Consider the following 18617-nt stretch of genomic DNA (forward strand, 5'->3'; position numbering starts at 1 on the left):
CTTGCAAGCTGGGAATCAGCTGGAACAATTTACTGGATTAGCTACAAAGCTCACAGACCCCCAGGAGCCTGGATCTCCTTTTGCTTCTGCGCTGAACAGCAGCCAAGTGCAGATACCAGACAGAAAGCAAATCTTCAGCATCTTTGCACAGCAGGAGGGTGAACTACCCCTTCCCAGCCACAGCTTGTAGCCCTGAGTCTCACACGGGGGAGACCACCCAACGAGCAACAGGTCTGGATACTGCTGTTCTGGTGCCATCCAAGCACTGAGCGCTTGGAGCAGCTCCATCCCCAACAGCCTGTGCCTGGGGGAGCTGAGCCACAACGGCCAGGCCAGAGCATCCCTCTCGTGGCGTGCATCAGCAATTCCCAGCAAACCAGTGTGGAGTAGGGGAGTGGCTCATGATTTCCGGCGCCGCACACCAGCCAAGTGGTCCAAAGCTCCCCCCCTGCCCCATCTGCTGTCTGCACCTACAGCTCCAAGCCAGGCTATGGAGCCCAGGCAGGTCCCGCTCGCCATTGGCATGTCCGCCGCCAGGATGTGCCAGAAGCCTCAGGCCCCACCGCATGAGAGGGGCTGACAAAGCCGTCAGGAGAGCAGGCCTCAAACCGTGACCTCCTTTGTGGGGGTCTGCCTCGTGCTTCGTTGTGCTGCTGAGGCAAATCGGAAAGGGCATTTCTGTGGTTGCTGACGAAGACATCCCAGCCTGCCACAAGCCCTGCTGCAACAAAAAGTTGAAAGCTTTATATAAAAAACCATGAGCTGTCACAAGGTTTGTGAAAATACAACCCTTCCGCTCCTCCTGCATCACCTCTTGCCTGCCAACAGCCCCTCCAGCCTCCAGGCAAGCCCATCATGGTGGGAGCACAGACATGTCCACCCCAGCACACCTCCCAGGCAGCGCTGCAAGCCCCCAGATCCAGCAGTTGCCAGCACTTTGCCATGGGATGCCCCGTGGGCACCAGACATCGCAGCCTGCTGTGTCCGGGAAGCAGTGGTGGTACCAAGCAGCAGCACCTGCCACCAGCTGGAGCAGCCAGAAGCTTCTGGCACAGGCCCTGCCATGAAAGGGCCATCAAACACCAGCTTGTGGCACCGAGCAGCTCACAGCCAGGCCTCGCACAGGCAGCAGAAGCACAGAGGGGCAGGGAAACCAGGCTCCTCCACACCGACTGCGGGCAAGGTACTGCCAGCCCCAGAAACCCTTCTGCACCCAAGGCTGCTTGGTTTATCTTCAGGGAAAAAGGCTCCCCGTCATGCTCCTACGAGTCCATGGCAAGCTCCTGCCGTCCGCACAGGACTGTGCTGCGGACTACAAATCCGCAGTCAGAGCTCAGTGCACTGCTGCGAGCCAGGGAATGGGCTTTTCCTACTTTCCCTTGATGAGGTTCGGTTTATCCTGGCTTCTCATCAACAGGAAAAGCCTGAGAAAGCAGCGCCAGTGTCATCTGTGCTCCTGTGTGGCTTCAAAGCGCACTCGCAGCTTGCCTGCGGCAGCCAGGCCAGTCCTTTGTGGCAGGCAGGAGCACACCACCCCCGCGCAGCCGGGGCCGGAGCCTCAGGTGCTGCCCCTGTGCCACAGGGAACCACCACCTCGAGGAGCTGAAGGGCCCGTGTCACACCGATGGGGACACAGCACCACAGGGAGCTCTGCTGCAGCAGCGCCCTCCAAGCTGAGTGGCCTGAGACACACATCTCCACAAGCCATCAGGCTGCCTATGGCTTTGCCCAGGCTACCGGCCACTGTGTCTGCAGCAACAGCCAGCAGCGACACACCACCACGTTCAGACTCCCTTCACAGGGGAGAAACATCCAGCTCCAGGAGCCTAAACGTAGCAAACTGTAGCCCCAGGACGCTGCTGCAGCAAGCAGGCATGGTGGGCTCCCCTTGGCTGCTCTGGACCAGCCCAGGACCCCTCTAGGCCAGTTCTGTGACCCCGAGGGGGCAGGAGTGGGGCAGGGCAGGCAGCGTGCTCTGCCTCCCCAGCTGCCCAGGCTGGCTGTGGCTCGGGACCTCCAGTGGCAGGACTGCATCCAGACCATGCGAGCTAACAGCCGCATGAACCCACCCGTAACCACGGGCGCCAAAGCACCCAGTGCCATTCAGTACTACAAACTGCAAGCTATGGGCACAACCCACTGATTTTGTTTAAATCGTGCTGCCCTCCTAAGCGGCTTCTGGTTCTCAAGGCGTGAGAGCACGAAGGAGGATTTCCTTGTAACCCACTCCGTCCCATTCACTGTTTGGCCGTTCTGCATCACATCCTTCCCCTGCAGAGCTCTCTTGGCCCAGCTAAGGTACAGGTGACAAGTCTCCCTCTCCTTGCAGGCGGGCTGGGCCGGCGCTCAGACCATCTGCCTCATCCTTCTCCGCACCTCTTCTAATCCCATCAGCTGTGGGGAGGCAGTAGGAAAGCACACAGAGGTACCACATAGGAGGGTTTCTGCTCTGTTCCTCCTCCCTTTCCAAACCACTGAATGAGCCTCTGGGACAACCCGCAGGCAGATGCCAAGCTCTCTGCCAACGTTTCACAGTCTCCTCCAAGAGCGAGGACAGCCCCGAGTGAAGATACACGCATGGCTGGTTCCCCCATATGCATTACTTGGCACATCTAAAGACTTTCTTCAACTCTTCAGACTCCGTTTCCATTTCAGCATCTCAGATGATTGCAGGAATCGGCTGGCGCCTTCTCCACTGCTCCACGCCATGAAAGCAGAGACATTTTTCCTGTACTTTGCTTCCTATTCTTTAACCAGTCACTAATTCACAGAAAGACCTCTTATCAGGACAATGTTTAACTTCTTTAAAATCATTCAGTGAGAAACTTCCTCAACAGTTGTTTGGGAGCCCACAAGCACTGTTCCAGCCTAGACCAAACTCACCCCCGGGATCTGGCTACCTTTAAAATCCTCGGCAGATTGCAAGGGCTAACGTTGCTTTACAAAAGCCACACCGACTAATTACCAGTGTAGTATTTTCACAGATAAAATGTTTATGATAGTTCCTAACCATTTATCCAATACCCAGTAAACATACTGGCTTTTCATTCCACATTTGTTAAACCTCGCCTTCCACAGATGCGGCCCTCATGGGCAACAGCCCGTATTAGCGATTATTAGCGATTCCCAACGCCTAAACAGGCTCCTTTACCATTCTAGAGCAAACACCATCAAAGCCTGGTGGCTTGTGTTACTTTGCTCAAAAATGTCTTTATCAAACACTTTAATTTAAGGGCAACTCTCCGATGCATGTGGCATCAGGGATGGCTCTGGGTTGGGAGCCTTCCTGACCGAGCTGTTCTGTCAACCCCCCATTTCCACGAGCGCTTACTTGACACCTCAATCACTTATTTACCCTGTGAACCCTCTTAAAGGCTTTTTAGTCCTGAGAAATTTGAAAAAAAATATTTATTACTAGACTCCATGTCTTTAGCAAGGGGTTCCTAAAAATCCTTTTAATCCTGCCGTGTTACAGGTTTGCTTTTAAATTCCCAGAATACGCATCCTTTTTCTTAGCACAACTTTTTTTAACTAAAGAAGTCTCTTCTACATGTCTTCTTACACGCCCATCTAAGCACGCAGGTTTGTTGTTTCCAGGGTATTTTGGAGGGCAGGGGGAAGTAAAGGCGACGACTTACAGGATTTGGTAGGTGATGCCCATCTCTGAGCCTCTGGTACCGCACCCAAGCAGCCTCCGTACGCCCAGTACGCTTTTTATCCTTAGCGCTGTGCCTTTGCACTGTCTCTCAACTGGCATTTTTTTGGTGACGATTGTAATGATTTTACATTTTCAGAATACACTTTTATGTAACGTTTGTGCATTTTTTTTATTCCCAGAGGAATCTTCTATAAATTACATTTCATACAGGAAAGCAAGTCCCTCAGCAGCAGCTGGAGCACGAAGTCTTGTCCCACGCGTCTAACCACTGTCAAAGAGAAGGTCAGGGCGAAAAAAATGTTTAAATGCCCCCAGAGCGCCGTGAAGGCTAACAGAGCACTTAGAGCATGACCCCATTAGAGGGCAAAGCCAAGGTTAGGGTGGGCCTTAATTGTGTGTTTCCTTAACTTAAAATTGTTTAATTTCATTTATAGTTCCAATTTGACTCAACTTCCCATTTTTTTCTTCAGGACTTAGGGGAAAACACCACCGGGAGATGGGAGGTAAAGCGGATCCTGCCCTGGTCCTTGAAGGGCTCCCTCCCTGCTCCCAAACTGCTGAGCCTGCGAGATGCACCGCCGCCTCCAGCAAAGAGCGGAGCTGTGTTCACAGGGACCTGAAGGAACAGTTTAAAAAGTCCACTTGGCATGTGTGCGGGGAGCTTAGGAACAGCAAAGTTCAGCAGCATTTTCCTGCCCAGGGCATGCACCAGCCCAGGGCCAGCAGGACTGAGCTGGGTTCAAACCCCTCGCCCCTGCCCTGCCTCACCAGGCACCTGCAAAGGCAACAGCAGAGGAGAGGAAGGAGAGGGAACAGCAACTGCAAGGAGAAAGAGGGGAGGGGAAGAGGGAGGGGACTGGGGACAGAGGAAAGGGCAGCAAGGACAGGGGGCCAGGATGATGTTATGGGATGAGAGTCCTAAGGGGCAAGTGAGAATGGAGAACAGCAGGCAGCTTTGGATGAAGACGAGCAAAAACTGGGCCCAAGCACCTGGGAGAGGTACAGCAGAAGGAGTCAAGCTTGGCTGGATGGGGCAGAAGATCCTGCACCTTGTGCCCAGCCAGGAGGGAACCATCCCAAACCCAGAGCCGCGCTCCCTCGACAGCCTGTGAGACCACATCACCCTCCTTGGCTCCGGCAATCCTGGACTCCCACCCCATGGCTGGGCGGCCCAGCATCATTTTCGGCCCTTCCCCTGCGACAGCCGTAAAGGCGGGAGTAGAGAGAGGCTCCCCTGGACCCAGACGGTAGATATCACAGGCCGGAACTGCTGGGAGGCGTGATGGGGATGAAGCAGACGTTGCATCGGCACTGCTGGGTGTCGGAGCCTCCTCACCTGCCAGCATCACTCCTCATCCAAACCCTGCAGCACCACACGAGTTTGGGGGTGGGATGGGGAAAGGAGCAACAGCCTGATGCCCACCCTGCTGCCCATCCGGCACCTTGTGGCCGTGCCTTGAGCCCTGCAGGCTTCCCCCGGCCAAGAGCACAGCATTCCCAGCAGGGCAAAGCTCTGCCACAGCCTCAGGGTCTGACCAGCAGCCCCATCCTGCGAGGAGGCCACGGCTGAGCCCTTCTCATGGTTCATCGCGAAGCACAAAGCCAGCTCCCCTGGCCACCAGGCTCAGACAACATCCACACAACACATTCTTGCCAGGCAGTGTGACCAGAGCCAGCAGCAGTGGCCATGCCACGCGTCGTCTTGCACAGAAGTGCCAGTACCATTCAACCGCCGTTCGCTGGATGCTGGACTAGGTCTTCCAGGAGAAGCAGGACGCCTCCACAGAAGCCCTGCATTTGGGTCTAGGGCACGGCTGAAACCCTGCAGAGATCTGTCCTGTATGTGGAGCGTCCACAGGGATGCTGACTGCAGGGGTCATCAAAGGTTTCCATGCTCTTTTAGACAGAGGCCGATGTCCAGGGGCTGCCCAGCAGACCAGCTGCTTGGCTCACCCCCACAGCGCTGATCGAAGCCACCAGCCGGGCTGCCATCGTGCCAGCAGCCTGAGATGGGCACAATTACACAGCTCTGCCTCTGGTCACACTGGCAGCCACTGGCCCAGTCTGTGCGGCCAGCTGCAGAACCCCATGGGGGCAGCTTCTTCCATACACAGCGTTTTAGCAGGCTGTTGAGCCACCCTCTCCGGCAGCTGCAATCGCCACCAGTGGCGTGCACAGCACGGGCTCTTGTATTCTAGTCGCTGGGTGTCCACACCCCTCATTTCCAGCTCTTAATGCAATGCAGCAGATGCTAAAAATACACAAGTGCCACCCTCCGTCATGTCTCCGAGCAGGCTCTGCAGTCGCCATGGGAGGTGCGTGACGGAGGTGGGGCCTGGCTCCGCTCCCGAGACGCAGCCCTCAACAGCTACAGCCGGGAAGCTCCATCCCGTGACTGAGCTTGGCAGCAGGGCACGCTGCCCATCACCCTGGCGTGGGGCATGGCAGGGGCAGAGGGCAACGCTGCTGCCCTGGGCTGGCCAGGCTGTCCTCCCCGCTTCGTCCTCTCTGGCAGGGTGGGAAGGAAGGCAAGGAAAGAGCACGGAAAGAGGAGGGCCTGAGCAGCAGCAGGGTGAGGAGCCCTCAGGACCACGGGGGAGGACCAGGACCAGCGCGCCTGGCAGCGGATGGAGGAGCGGGACACCTTGGCAGCTCACCGCTCCCTCTGCCTTTCATCCTTACCAGAGTGGGTGCCCACACGCTGCTCGGCAGAGCAAAACTCCTGCATGCACCCTGCACCAAGGGTCATCGCACCTGACAGTCTCATCACAACAAAAAAAGCCCAAGGTGGGCCAGGAGCCCACAGACACAGCCTGGGACGAAGCCACAAGTGCTCGCAGGCTGGCGAGCCCCCAGTCCCCTGCACCAGCTCCCACCGCTGTCAGGACTCTGCTCCAGCCCCGGGGAGCTCTAGTAACAGCCCTTGGCAGCACTTCCAGCATGTTAGACATCAAAGCTCACGTTTCACTTAAACAGACCCATGAAATTCAGGAAAAATCTTAATTTTATGCAGTGAATGCCTGAAGCAAAGGCAAGCAGAGCTCCCACAGATACTCCTGGGGTCCTGCATGCCCTGACGTGTCCCCGCTGCGAGGGCTGCACAGTAGCCATGTGGTGCCCGCAGCCCCAGGCTGCTCCCCACTGCCGCCCCACGCCGCCAGCTGCGCACTGCTGGGAATCGGGACACTTCCACCGCCTCCAAGCCCAGGCTGAAGAGTCAGAAGAGTCCTCCAGGACAAGGCAGGAGCTAAGGGGTCGCAGGACTTCCCATCCTCTCCCTCTCCAAGAGACAAGCAATGCTGCTCTGCTCTTACAGTCCGTGTGGGATGGGAGCACTCCATGGTTGTAGAATAAGGAGATTTACAGGCACTGTGGAATAACTGTGTTTATTTTAGTTCGATATTGCTTAGGTTATTCAACAAGTCAGAGCTTGGCAGAAATGAGCAGAAGACCCTTCAAGTGCCCAGGGAGGCGCAGGACACAGACGGGAAAGGACGCCCAGGGAATGATGGTGCTGCCAAAGTCCTCAAAGAAAATACATCTCTTGTCATTGCTCCCTAGGGTAGCTAGGCACCCTGTCCCACCTCCCCCAGCAGTCAAGGCACCCTGGCACGAAGCCTTGTAAGTCACAAGGGAAGTGACAGGTTTCATGAGTTAGTCACAGCTCGGTGACAAATACACCAGATTTTCATGCATTACTAAGGAAGAGGAGTCGTGCAAACACAGACCCTGCCTGCGCTAACAACAGCCCCTCATCTGGTGCACCAGTTGGCAGTGCCCTGCACACGAAGCCATCCCAACCCGTGCAGGACGGGTGGCACTGCTGTGGGGGGCACCAAGGGGACACAGGGAAGAGCTCTTCCCAGGACAGCCTGCTGCTGTCCCAGCTCTCCAGTGCAAGCTTCATAATCCACTGGTGGAGGACATGGGCAGGACAGGGCATTTGCTCAGGGCAGCCACGGACTCGAGAAAGGAGAGAGCACATCCATAACCCATTCCCAAAAGAAGCTGAGAGCTCTCCTGCCATCCCTCACCAATATGAAAGGTGCCAGCATTTTTCCAGCTTTTGTACCAAGATGGAGCTTCTGCAGGTGAGAGGCTGGCAGGGAGACACACACGGAAACGCATGGCCCTTGAGAGCCCTGAGAACAACACAAGCATCTCACCTCCTCCGAGAGACCGCTCAATTGACTTTTGAAGGCAATAGCCCCCCTTGGTGCCATGAGGAGTCTGTTTACAAGGTGTGGGAGCTCCTGTGCTCAGGTGTCCAGGGAGACATGGAACGGCACCCCTTCCTAGTTTTGCCTCCAACACCGCTCAGCGGGCACTGCAGAGCATGGCAGGGAGCCACCCACCTCGGGGAGCCGCTGCTCCCTCCACCACGTCAATCAGGAATACCCCCAGGAGCCCTGCTTGGCCAGGTTTTCTTCCAAACAATGAACTCACAGCAGCATTTCTGACTGCTGCCCAGACCCTTCTGGGGACACCCCAGCACAGCCCTCGCAGAGCTGGCGACTCCAGGAATGCTGCAGCCCACTTGGTGCCATGCTGCAAGGACCACCCTACACTGCTGCTGGTACAGAGAGCTCAGGAGATGAGCAGCTCGACCCCTGCCCCTCCTTGCTCACACTGTCATGCCTTTATCTCCCTCCCAGACTTCATCTGCAGGGGCAGTTCACAAAACACTTCGGCAGATGAGCCCTTTAAAATCTCCGAGTGCTGGGGGAGGATGGTTTTGCTGTGCTTAAAACCCACGTCATTTCAGCAATCCCATTTCCAGAGAAGCCAAACCTGCTATATTAGTCCAATGGAGTGGTGGGAATTTCTTACCTGGGCTCCGCCACCAGAGGAGAGGGATCACTCACCCGTGCCCCAAAGCACCCTGCTCTCCTCCAGGCCTTCCCTCTGCCCTGGCAGGCGTGATCCAGCAGTACTGGTACACAAGACCTGCTGTGCTCCCCTCCTCATCTTAAGGCTGGCTCTGCTTCTTCACAGCATCTTTAGGACACACTGGTAAACTCACCGCTTTCTACAGTATCGCTGCTCTATACACACACCTGCTTATATCCGCAGCGCTTGGCTTGCTGCAAACTCATAACAGCACACTCGTCTTTTTCCAAACCCTTCCCTCCCTTCCTCCTCCCCATTAACCTGCCACGACGGCGCAATCTGCAGCTGCCCTGAGCAGCATCAAGACGCTGCTTCAGAGCTGGCTAGAAATGGCACCAGCTCGTGCTCTCCAACAGATTTATCCCTTAGCTCAGTGTTCAATTTAATGGTTTCCCATTAAAAGCAGCACAGATATAAATCAGCTCAGGGTGGACCAGTTTGTTTTATACCTTCATCCATATTTCACCCCGGCAGGCAGAGCGAGTCTCCATGCATGTAACAGGTCCTTTCCCCTTATCAGAGTGCCGATGGTCAGGTTCTTCCTCCGCACATGGTTTAATACAAAGACCACTGGCTCATAAATCTCCTCCAGGAGCAGTGGGTAGTTATGATCCAATGTGGCAATTCAGAAATGGCAGCTTCGTGGGATGGGATTACTTCTGAGCAAGGGAAGATTCCCTGGCCAAGCTCTCTCAGCCCCGCAGACACGATCTTCCCCAACCTCCCTGCTGGTGTTAGTCCTGGAGCATCATGTTATTAGCAGTAATCACAGCAAACATGCAGTTTTGTAATACATATGTGATGAGATTCAAACAAGAACCAATACTAGGGACTCTGAGGGAAAAGAAGGGTTTCTCCTCCACAGGGAACAGAACCAAATCAAGAGCATTTCCATTACTGAAGACAAATCCCACCTCGTTCAATTGCCCACATCAGACTCATCTGCTCTAGGCCGCAGCTCAGGTCAAATTTTGACGTGCTGAGCTGCAGCCCTGTCTGGAAATGCAAGGCCCCCCCACACACACATCAACTGCAACAATTCACACACAGGACACGGTCCCCAGACCTTGCCAGCTGAGTTGGGAGAAGGAGAAAGGGTCACAAACCTGCTTTTCTTTTTTCTGTATTTTCATTATCATCAAATCTGGGATGAATGTTATTTCTGCAAGACACAACACAAAAAAAAAAAATCACAATAAAGAGACTGTTCACCAGTCTTAACCACTTGTTATCCTGAGGCACTCCATCCTTCCACATCACCCCTCCAAGAGGCCGAGCCAACCCTGGTGTCGCTCAGAGCAAAGCTGCAAGAACGAGATGCTCTCAGGGACAAGCCTGGGGACATCTGCTCTGCTGAGCCACTTGCAGTGCCTCCTTGCAGGAGCCCGACCACACATCTCCCTGCAGCTCGGTGCTACCTGAACGCCACCGGGCAAGACCAACCTTGCAGTCGCAGTCCCAGCAGGAAGCAGCACGGCACATCCGGGACTAGTGGAGATGCTCTCCACCTCCCCAGAGCCCTAAACCCATCCCAGGCACCCGAGAGATGTGTCGGATGCTGCCAACCCTGCAGTAGCAGAGGGAAGCAGTAAACAAACCAGCCTCTGCCAAGCAACGACGACAGCATTAAGAGACATGGAGAGGATGCAGGAGCTTGAGGCAGGCTGCAAGCCATACTATCAAGGGAGAGCTGCTCAGGGGGACCACGACGGGGCAGGCAAGGAGGGGGAAGAGCCATGCTGCCAGACACCATCTCCCCCGTGAGCTGCAGCAGCCCTCGGAGCAGCGCTGGGGCAGGTTGCCTCCTCAGGTCTGTGCCCCCGCAGCGCAGGATGATGCTGCGTGAGCAGCACCCACCTCGCAGCCCACAGGAGAGGGGGGGCTGCAGGCAGAGGTGATTCCCAAGCAGCCCCCTCACACCAGGCCTGGCCGGAGGGGCTGCAGTTGCAAGTCCAGCTCTTATCAGCACATCGGCGCCAAAGGCAGAACTGCCTGTGCGACCATGTCCCCACACTGTCCCCCGCTGGAGAAGGGGACCAACTGGTGATGCAGCACCCTGACAGCTCTCTGGGGCAAAAACCATTCCCCCAGGTTCCCTGCACCCTGTGCCCAGTGGCTGTGGTCCGGCTCGGCCAGCGGCACCTTTTAGCTGGTCTCTCCCCGATGGCCACAGCTCCCTGTGGCAGGCACCACCTGAGCAGCTGTGCCCAAACACAGAGACCCAACAGCCAGCACACACATCGCTGCCGCGCACCCTCAGGATGGGGCCGGCTAGCAAGCTGACATGGACCTGCCCAGGCCCCATTTCTCTAGGGATGGGGCATAGGCTGGACACTGCCAGACGCAGGAGAAAGCCGGGCTCACCGCTTCCCTCCTGCTGCTGCTGTGTCGGTATGTATAGAAAGGCCAGAAGCAGCCCCGCCATGGGGTCAGCATCAGAAACAGCGCCGATCCCCAGTGGATGGGGCATTGCTGCAGCTCCCCAGGATGAACATGGTCACTAGCTGTGACAGTCAAGGGGACACGGTGAAGTTACAGCCCCGTGCCCTCCCCACAGAAGCCCCAGCCATGGTACACTCAACAGAGCTGTCGGGGTTTGCCCAGAGCCCCCTGCTCCAGGCAGTGGATGCTTTTTGGGGAGGCAACCCTCCACAGTTGTCTGCTCCCACAGTGCCAGCAACGGGCGCCAAAGAGCCCAGAAGTATTTGACAAGTGTTTTAGACACAAATCCCACAAACACCTGCCTCTCGTTTCCCTCCCATACCATGCAAACTCCACTCCGCAGCCTCCCTCGCTGCTGCAGCTGTCAGACTCGTCTGGCCCAAGGTCACAGCTTGCACCATCCCTGGTCTGCAGGGGAGGCCCCGCGACCCCCCAGCACCCCCATCATGTCTCCCCTCCCCGGCAGGAGCACCCTGCTAGGCCCAGACCTTACCAAAACCCAGAGCCGTTCCTCCCCTGACCCAGCGCCTCTCCTCCCAAAGGGGAGAGCCCAATGGGTCCTACAGGTGGGCAGCGCTCAGGCTGGCGCAACAGGGGACCAATCCTGCAGGCTGATGCTGCTCCGTGGCTCACACCCACCGCACCAAGGACAAGAGGCAAGGGCTTCTAACTCCAATCCCAGCTACATGGCGCAGGCCAGACTCGTGCGGGTCAGACTAGCACCTCCCACACACAAGTCAAGCTTCATGGCAGTACGGCAAGACACCCAGTGCCACCAGCTGAGTGGGGAGGAGTTTGATGGCACCTCTGGATTTCTCATGATTAAGTGTGCCAGCCTCTCCTGCACTCCTCCAAGAAGGGCCCAGAGGACAAGGAGATAAGCCAGGCCGGAAGATGGGTGCAGCTGCAGTAATGGTGCTCTCCAGGAAGAACCAGGCAGAAATTTCACACTGAGTGGCCGCTGCAGCTCAGAACAATCCTGCCGGGCTCCAGCAGAGAGCAGCCCCATCCCAAGGGTTTTCTCGGAAATGGAGCTCTGGGTTCGGTTCAGCTATCACAGAGGCCTCTGGGCTGCAGGAGACTCCAAGGTGCACAGCTTACCCCTCCTCGCCAGCAGCACGCAACCATGCCAGCCTTCACTCGCCAGCCCCAGCCTGCGCCCAGCAGGTCCTGCCAGGGCCCATCCAGTCCCTCTCGGCTCCCAGGACAGGAGATGCCCTTGCCCTGGCTCTGCTTCCAGCCTTTCACTCAGATTTTTTTCTGGAGTAACGCAGAACATGGATTCTGGGCCCTCCAGCCCTTGCGGGCACTAGCATTCTCTTCCCGCTCTCGGTTTTCTTTCCATCATCAAAAGGTTGTGAGCTCCCACAAGCTGCCCCTTCCCCAGAGCCCTGGCAATCCATGGGGTCCCCTCTGTGCTCAGGGAGCTCTCCCCTTCACCTCCTCGCCCCAAGGACTCACTCCCTGACACTTAACTAAGTGCCCCGCTTGTCACTTGGCAGATACCGAGGGTTTTTGCAGGCTAGCCCCAGAACAGAGCTCACACAACACAAACAACTTCCAGCCCTGCAGGCTGAGCCCTGGTACGCAGTGTTATGGCACCATGGTGCCTGTGTGCGCCTCCAGCAGCCTCTTACCGACACAGCCACGGGGACAGCAGCAGGATGGGGCGCAGCAGCACCGTCTTCTCCCACGGCAGGAGAGCAGGATGTTGGCAGCTTTCATCCGCATTCCTCCAGTAGCCACCGCATGTCACCACCGCGGCCCTGGCCACCTCCAGAGCCCAGGACAGGGCCAAAGCCAGCCCAGAGAGAGACTACAAGAGCATCTGGAACCCTCTGCCCCCACTGCAGCAGAGCCAGGGCCCCACAGGGAGCATGCAGGCGGTTTCACTGAGACCCAAGAGATGTCAGGGAAGGAGAAAGGCTCAGACGTCTGCAAGGCAGCAGTTCATCATTGGTCCTGGCAAGTAAAAGCCAAGATAAATACCTTGCTACTAGCTCCTCAGCACAGGGTTAGCCCAGGCTGGGAGTCTCTTATCGCATGGCCTACAAGAGCATGCTGCTGTCACTCAGATCTGGGTTTTCAGGGCCTTTTTTTGTTAAAATAAAACAAACATCACACATTGTGGATCACACACATTTAGCGGCCCAGGTCCCATCATGCTCACCGCCTTCTGTTTGGTGGTAACGCAGGCAGTTGCCAGCAGCTGAACAAGAGGGCTGAAGGATGCCAGGAAGCTTGGTGCCACAGCAAGCAAGTGGCCCAACCCTGCCCCCTCTCCAGAGCCCAGGCAAAGGCTGCTGGACCCCGCTGCCAGCAGCCTTGGTGACTCAGTCCCACAGCCCTGGCCTCTGCTCCCACCCGCTGCTGTTTTGGCACCACCCCGCTGTTACTTCACAAGCACCGAATGCTTGGGGTAGGGTAGGATTCAGAGCACGATCCAGCGGGACGACGCCTGCAGGCAGGGAAGGGCAGCCAGTGCTACCGGCAAGCCGCTTGAGACCAGCCAGGGAGGGGTCTTCCACAGCACCCGCTCGGCTCCTGGCAGGAGGAAGCTAATGCGCCACGTCTCCCCTCCTCTAGGCAGCAAGGGTTGCCCCCAGCCACAAACGGAGCCACTCTCATCCTTGGCAGGGAAAGTGTGCGGGAGTCCTCACTGAAGGCCACAGCCAGCAAGGGACAGGCAGGAACGGAGTGGGTAGACCCTTCTCTCACCCAGCTGCCTCCCAAAGAACCAGGAGGAAAGATCTACAGGCCTTCCTTCTGTCTGTCCCCAGATACGGCAGCTTGAACATGCCAAGCTCAACACGGGCATCACCCACTCTGTTCACATCCCATCGCTGGCAAAGCCCAGCTGCTTGGCACAGCGAGAAGTGCCAGGGCCAGGACAGCCCCAAGGCAGGGCAGTCCCATGCTCAGCAGTGGTCCCAAACCACCAGTGGGCAGGTCTTCTCTACGCTCCATCCTCACACAACAGTACACCCGTATACTTCCATAGCACTGAAGTCAGTGCATGCATCTGTCTTGATAAAACAAGACTGGGATACCAGTTAGACCCAGGAGACAGCTTAACAGAGATACCTACTCCGACCATGTGCAAAGTCATTCGAGTGCAAGGAGAGGCCCGGCAAAGTCCTTGCAGGTGTCAGGAGAGAGCACTTGGTCTCCTGTCCACACGCAGAGCTAGCCGCAGTGAGAGGCTGCCCCGTGAGGAAGGCTGTGTTGAACTCTGTGCTGGCCAGGGACCAGAGTCACTGTGGCCAGTTGTGAATCCAGACACCAGGGAACCCGGGGCATTTAACACATTGCGTTGTTCATAATCCTGTGGGGCAGGCATGTTCTGCCATCACCTCTTAGGGGACAAGCCGGAGAGGAGGAAAGGGACACATTCATGTCTGCACAGTGCCGTGGTCTGCTTTTGCCTGCTGCATCCAGAGCATCTTGCCTGGCCTCAGAGCCAGGAACTAGTCCAGCATCCTGAAGGGAAACACGCCACCTGCTAGGGAGCACCACCACACTGGCATGTGGATATATACATTGAGAACCCCATTTAACTAGCCATTTCCATGCTAATTAAGTATTTGCAGATTAAAGAGAAACTCTAATCTCAAATGAAACAGCCCAATTTTCTAAATGAGCTTATGGTTTTCATATGGAGATCAACATGTTCCCACTAGCACATCATGCAAGCGCTCCAGGCTGCTAGATTCCGCTTTATTGCCACTGTCACAAGTGGGGAGTTTTTATTCTCCATGCTCAAGTTTTCATGCCTTTTTAACCCAAGATAATTGATGCACCTCCCACACCAGTGCAGTCACTAGTGCTTTCAGCTGCCACAGCCAAAGGCAAGTCCTCCTTCACGAGATCGTGGTACTACCTTCTCCAAGACCCCCCGGCGCCAGGCACTGCACACAAGCGGCGAGCACACCAACACGCCACAGCGCGCTGGCAGGCTGACCATGCGCTCGGGAGCTGTCTTCTTGCATTTCAAGAGACAAGCAAAGCAGTGCTGAAAGCTGTGTTTTGTCCCTCTACGTGAGCAGACCAACTCGCTGTGGCACAGCCTCTACAAAGCATCTGCTGCTAGCAATGACGTTTTCAGTTACACAATTTGGGGCACATCAGGTTACTATCCTCCTCTCTTGGATTTATTTTTATTGTTCTGAAAGCGCAAGACATCCCTACACCAGAGTGAGCCCACATCATGCCAGTATTTCCTGTCGCTCCTGCCTGGGCTCCTCCAGGAGTTGCGGCATCTGTGCACAAGCCAAAAGCTTTATCAGAAATTCCACATCTGTGCCAACACCAACCCAAGACAAAGCAGCGACAATGTGCTCTTCCCCTTCTACCAGCCTTCCCACAAGAGTGGCCAAGCTCTCCTCTGCAGCTGGAGGACTGATTTTCCCAGTTCAGAGGCTGAGACTGGCTTACATGCAGCCCACGTGCTCCTAGAATCCCGGGGACACGCACAGCGCGCCCACCACGCAGCCCAACACCAGTCCTGCAAGCAAAACCACATACAAGCACTCCGTGAAAGCAACCACCGCTCACTGCAGGGAATGATCGTCTATCTCATTTGTACACACAGCTCCACCAGCGCACATCCACACAGAGTGGTTCACATCTGCTTTCCCTCAGAAATGGGAGATCTTCTCAAGGAGAACTTCAGGTGGAGGAGAGAAAGGGGCATTGAAAATGAGCCGAAAGCAAAGCAAGGAGAAGCCGCATTGACCCAGACTAGTCAACCTGTAAAGAGACAGATCTTCTACAGGGCTAGAGCAGAACTTTTAACATGCGTTTCGGAAACTAGCCAGCCAAGTTTGGGAGAGTATGAAGGAAAAGGAATAAAGCTCTACAGCGGTAACAGGGATATACTCAAAGGCATGCGTGAGCTAGTCCATCTTGGCCTGGATTAGCCACAGCTTGCAGGGCATCAAAGCTGAAGCCTGTGAAGTGCAGAGCCTTGGCCGTGGTGTGCTGCCCAGTACCCATGTAGCACGTTAACTCATTCATGTCAGTAGAGACAAAGAAAAACAACATTTTGAGACCACAGCAGTCAGGAGAAGCTGCGTGGCTAGCACTGCCTTAAAGCACTATCACAGACAGCCACGAGGAGCCCCACAGGCCGCCTAGGACAAAGCCATCACAGATGGCTGCTGAGGATGCTTTTCAAGAGCGTACCTGATGGAAAGACAGACTGTCGTTGCCTACGTCCTGTTGCACGTCAGACGGAGAGGAGGGTTCTGGCACAAAAGCCAGAGCGCCTTTCCAAACTTTCCACCATACAACACGTCTCCACACCAAAGCATCCAGTTTCTTGCTTGCTCAACACCATCTGCTGAAAATCTAGCCGCAAGCAAACAAAACGCACACTTGTGCACTCACCCTCAAGTGCAATCTCTGACTGATGCATGAGCTGGGCAACATAATGAGAGCACCAAGGACTCCACTTGTACCTACGGCTGCTACACCACCATTAGTCTAGGAAACACGCACTCCTGCACCCGGCCTGCAGAGAGCCACCAAGGAGAACAAGAGGCACCTGGACGAAGAAGAGCCAGGAAATGTTCTGGAGCAGCAGGTACACCCTTCTGTACGTGGTGGGAGCAGGTACCAAGCCTACAGTAGCTAGATTCATCCCTGAGCACAGCAGAAAAGGCACTAATGCAAACCCCAAGTGCAGGATCCTGGCAAGCGGGACTCACGGCTGGTGGACTAGCCAGCCACACCAGCTCCTCGGGGTCCCACTCTTCCCAGCTACCTGCAGTACCTTCCTGTGACTGTTCTGGGCACCCCACAGGTCCCTCTCATCACCCCATGGTAGAGTGCGCTTCTGCAAACACCATGGCGAGCTGAGGGTGTGGAGGGCACCCTCTGCACAGTCTCCCACATGCCAAGGCACGTATTTTACAGCTCCGCAGGCAACACATCCTTCCTGGCTCATAAAAACCTCTGACGCATGGAAATGAAGCGGTAGGTGCTCAGACAATACCTTGACAGGATCAAACCACCTCAGAGAGGCAAATTCACTTGGGCTGCGGTTCTCCCCACGCCTTCCTCCACTGTTTTAAACCATCACCTTCCCTTGAAATTCGCTGCCCAGCTGACGCTCCGGCCTGGGTTCACGTTCCCTCTCCCCAGACACCTTCCAAGACCCAAGCTATGGCACCACTCAACATCAAAGCTCCTGCCGGGGCCGTCCATATATCACACTGCATGTCCTTCCTCCTCCGTGCTACGGAGATCCTCCTCTCCCAGCTCCTGTGAGGGACAGTTCTGGAATGGGAAGCTTGGCTTTCTCCACCTATCTTGCTTTTCTCTTCCTATTATTTTATATTATATTTATATCCTGTATAGGGGGCTAAAAAGAGCAGGCAGGCAGCCCCACACTGGAAAACTAGGCGGCATGCCACACGCGGCTGGACCCCAGCTCTCTGACGCTGCTCTGCATGCCTGGGGCTGTGCTTTGAGGAAGGCCAGCCTGGAGACAGAGAGGACTGAAGCTGAAAATAATATGGCACTCACCCTTTCTGCACTCAACTCCCAGGAAAATCCAAGACAAAACTCTGCTTGGGGTGATCAGCAATTTCACAGCACGTCCACTGATTGCAAGAGCTGGCATGACTGAGAACAAATGGGGCAAATTCGGGGGGCTGGGGAAGTCTGGGAGAATTCTGTGCCAGACAGTTTTGGCAAGGAAGAGCTCCTCTCCAGATCTGTCTGTCCAGCACAGGGGACGCTGTGACCCTGCCCGGCGTGCCACTGGCACACCGCTTCACAGCACATTGCCCAGAGGAGGTCACCAGCCAGTCCCTAGCATCCGGCCCCACCAAGAACAGCTTCCAGCCTTTTTTTCCTCCAACCATGCTGAGCCATCCCCCAGCAAGAAGTACCCCCAGCTCTTTTACGGAGCCTCCGGAAGCTCATCCCCCGGCCACGCTGCCTGCGCAGAGCAGGGGCCAGCCCAGGAGGACATACCACAGCCCCTCTGCGAGTTGGACTCACCTGGGGGAGCTACTGCAAGGTCAGGCTGACCTGGCAGACTTTGTTCTCAGGCTCACATCCACCCAAAGAGCTGAATGTGTCCTAAATATCACTGTTACCATCCAATCCGGGAAGTCCTCGGGCCAACAGCAGGGCTGGGTGACAGGCATCTGTGGCAGAACCCTCTGAGCGTATCCCAGTGTCCCCAACAGGCACCCGCTCACGGCATCTCCTGCACGGCCATTGTGATGGCATGTGAGGGCCGTAGAGAAACCCTGAAACACCGCTGCAACCGCAAGGCTATACAAAATGTTGCAAGTCTCAGTGCGAGAAGCAGGAAATCTAGAAGACAAATTGTCACAGGACACCAAAGAATTCCTAGTATGTTGTTTGCAAAAATAGTTACAATGCTAGCTTGCCTGCAACTGGTACACAGCGCTAAAACAAGCAGCTCTTCAGGGTCCCCCTTTACCCACCAAATAGATCTCAGATAACCTCAGACATATCTCATAGCAGTCTCAAAGTCATGACCCAAAGAAGTCCCCCAGTTTAACAGGAGAAGCATATTTTTGGCCAGATTTTGAACGTTTAAAGACAACAAAGTCTCAAATGATGTTCTCTAATATTAATTTCACTCACG

The 18617-nt window shown here is 55.7% G+C and overlaps 1 protein-coding gene across 3 annotated transcripts in view; it reads right to left on the minus strand.

Moving 5' to 3' along the window:
* The window catches only part of CHD6 (chromodomain helicase DNA binding protein 6), a 69640-nt gene extending 52329 nt beyond the window's left edge, over window positions 1-17311 (minus strand). Inside the window, exons 1-2 of one of the 3 annotated variants that reach the window (XM_063350048.1) lie at window positions 12628-17311; window positions 9655-9710 (exon numbers count right to left, since the gene is read on the minus strand). In XM_063350048.1, coding sequence (XP_063206118.1) covers window positions 9655-9710; window positions 12628-12721 — 150 coding nt within the window. In that variant the 5' untranslated portion in view covers window positions 12722-17311. The remainder of the gene's footprint in view (window positions 1-9654; window positions 9711-12627) is intronic. The other 2 variants (XM_063350050.1, XM_063350051.1) reach the window with 2 other exon arrangements.
* Between the last annotated feature and the right edge of the window lie 1306 nt (window positions 17312-18617).

The sequence above is a fragment of the Chroicocephalus ridibundus genome, chromosome 12 (assembly GCF_963924245.1).
Source record: "Chroicocephalus ridibundus chromosome 12, bChrRid1.1, whole genome shotgun sequence".
Taxonomy (NCBI): domain Eukaryota; kingdom Metazoa; phylum Chordata; class Aves; order Charadriiformes; family Laridae; genus Chroicocephalus; species Chroicocephalus ridibundus.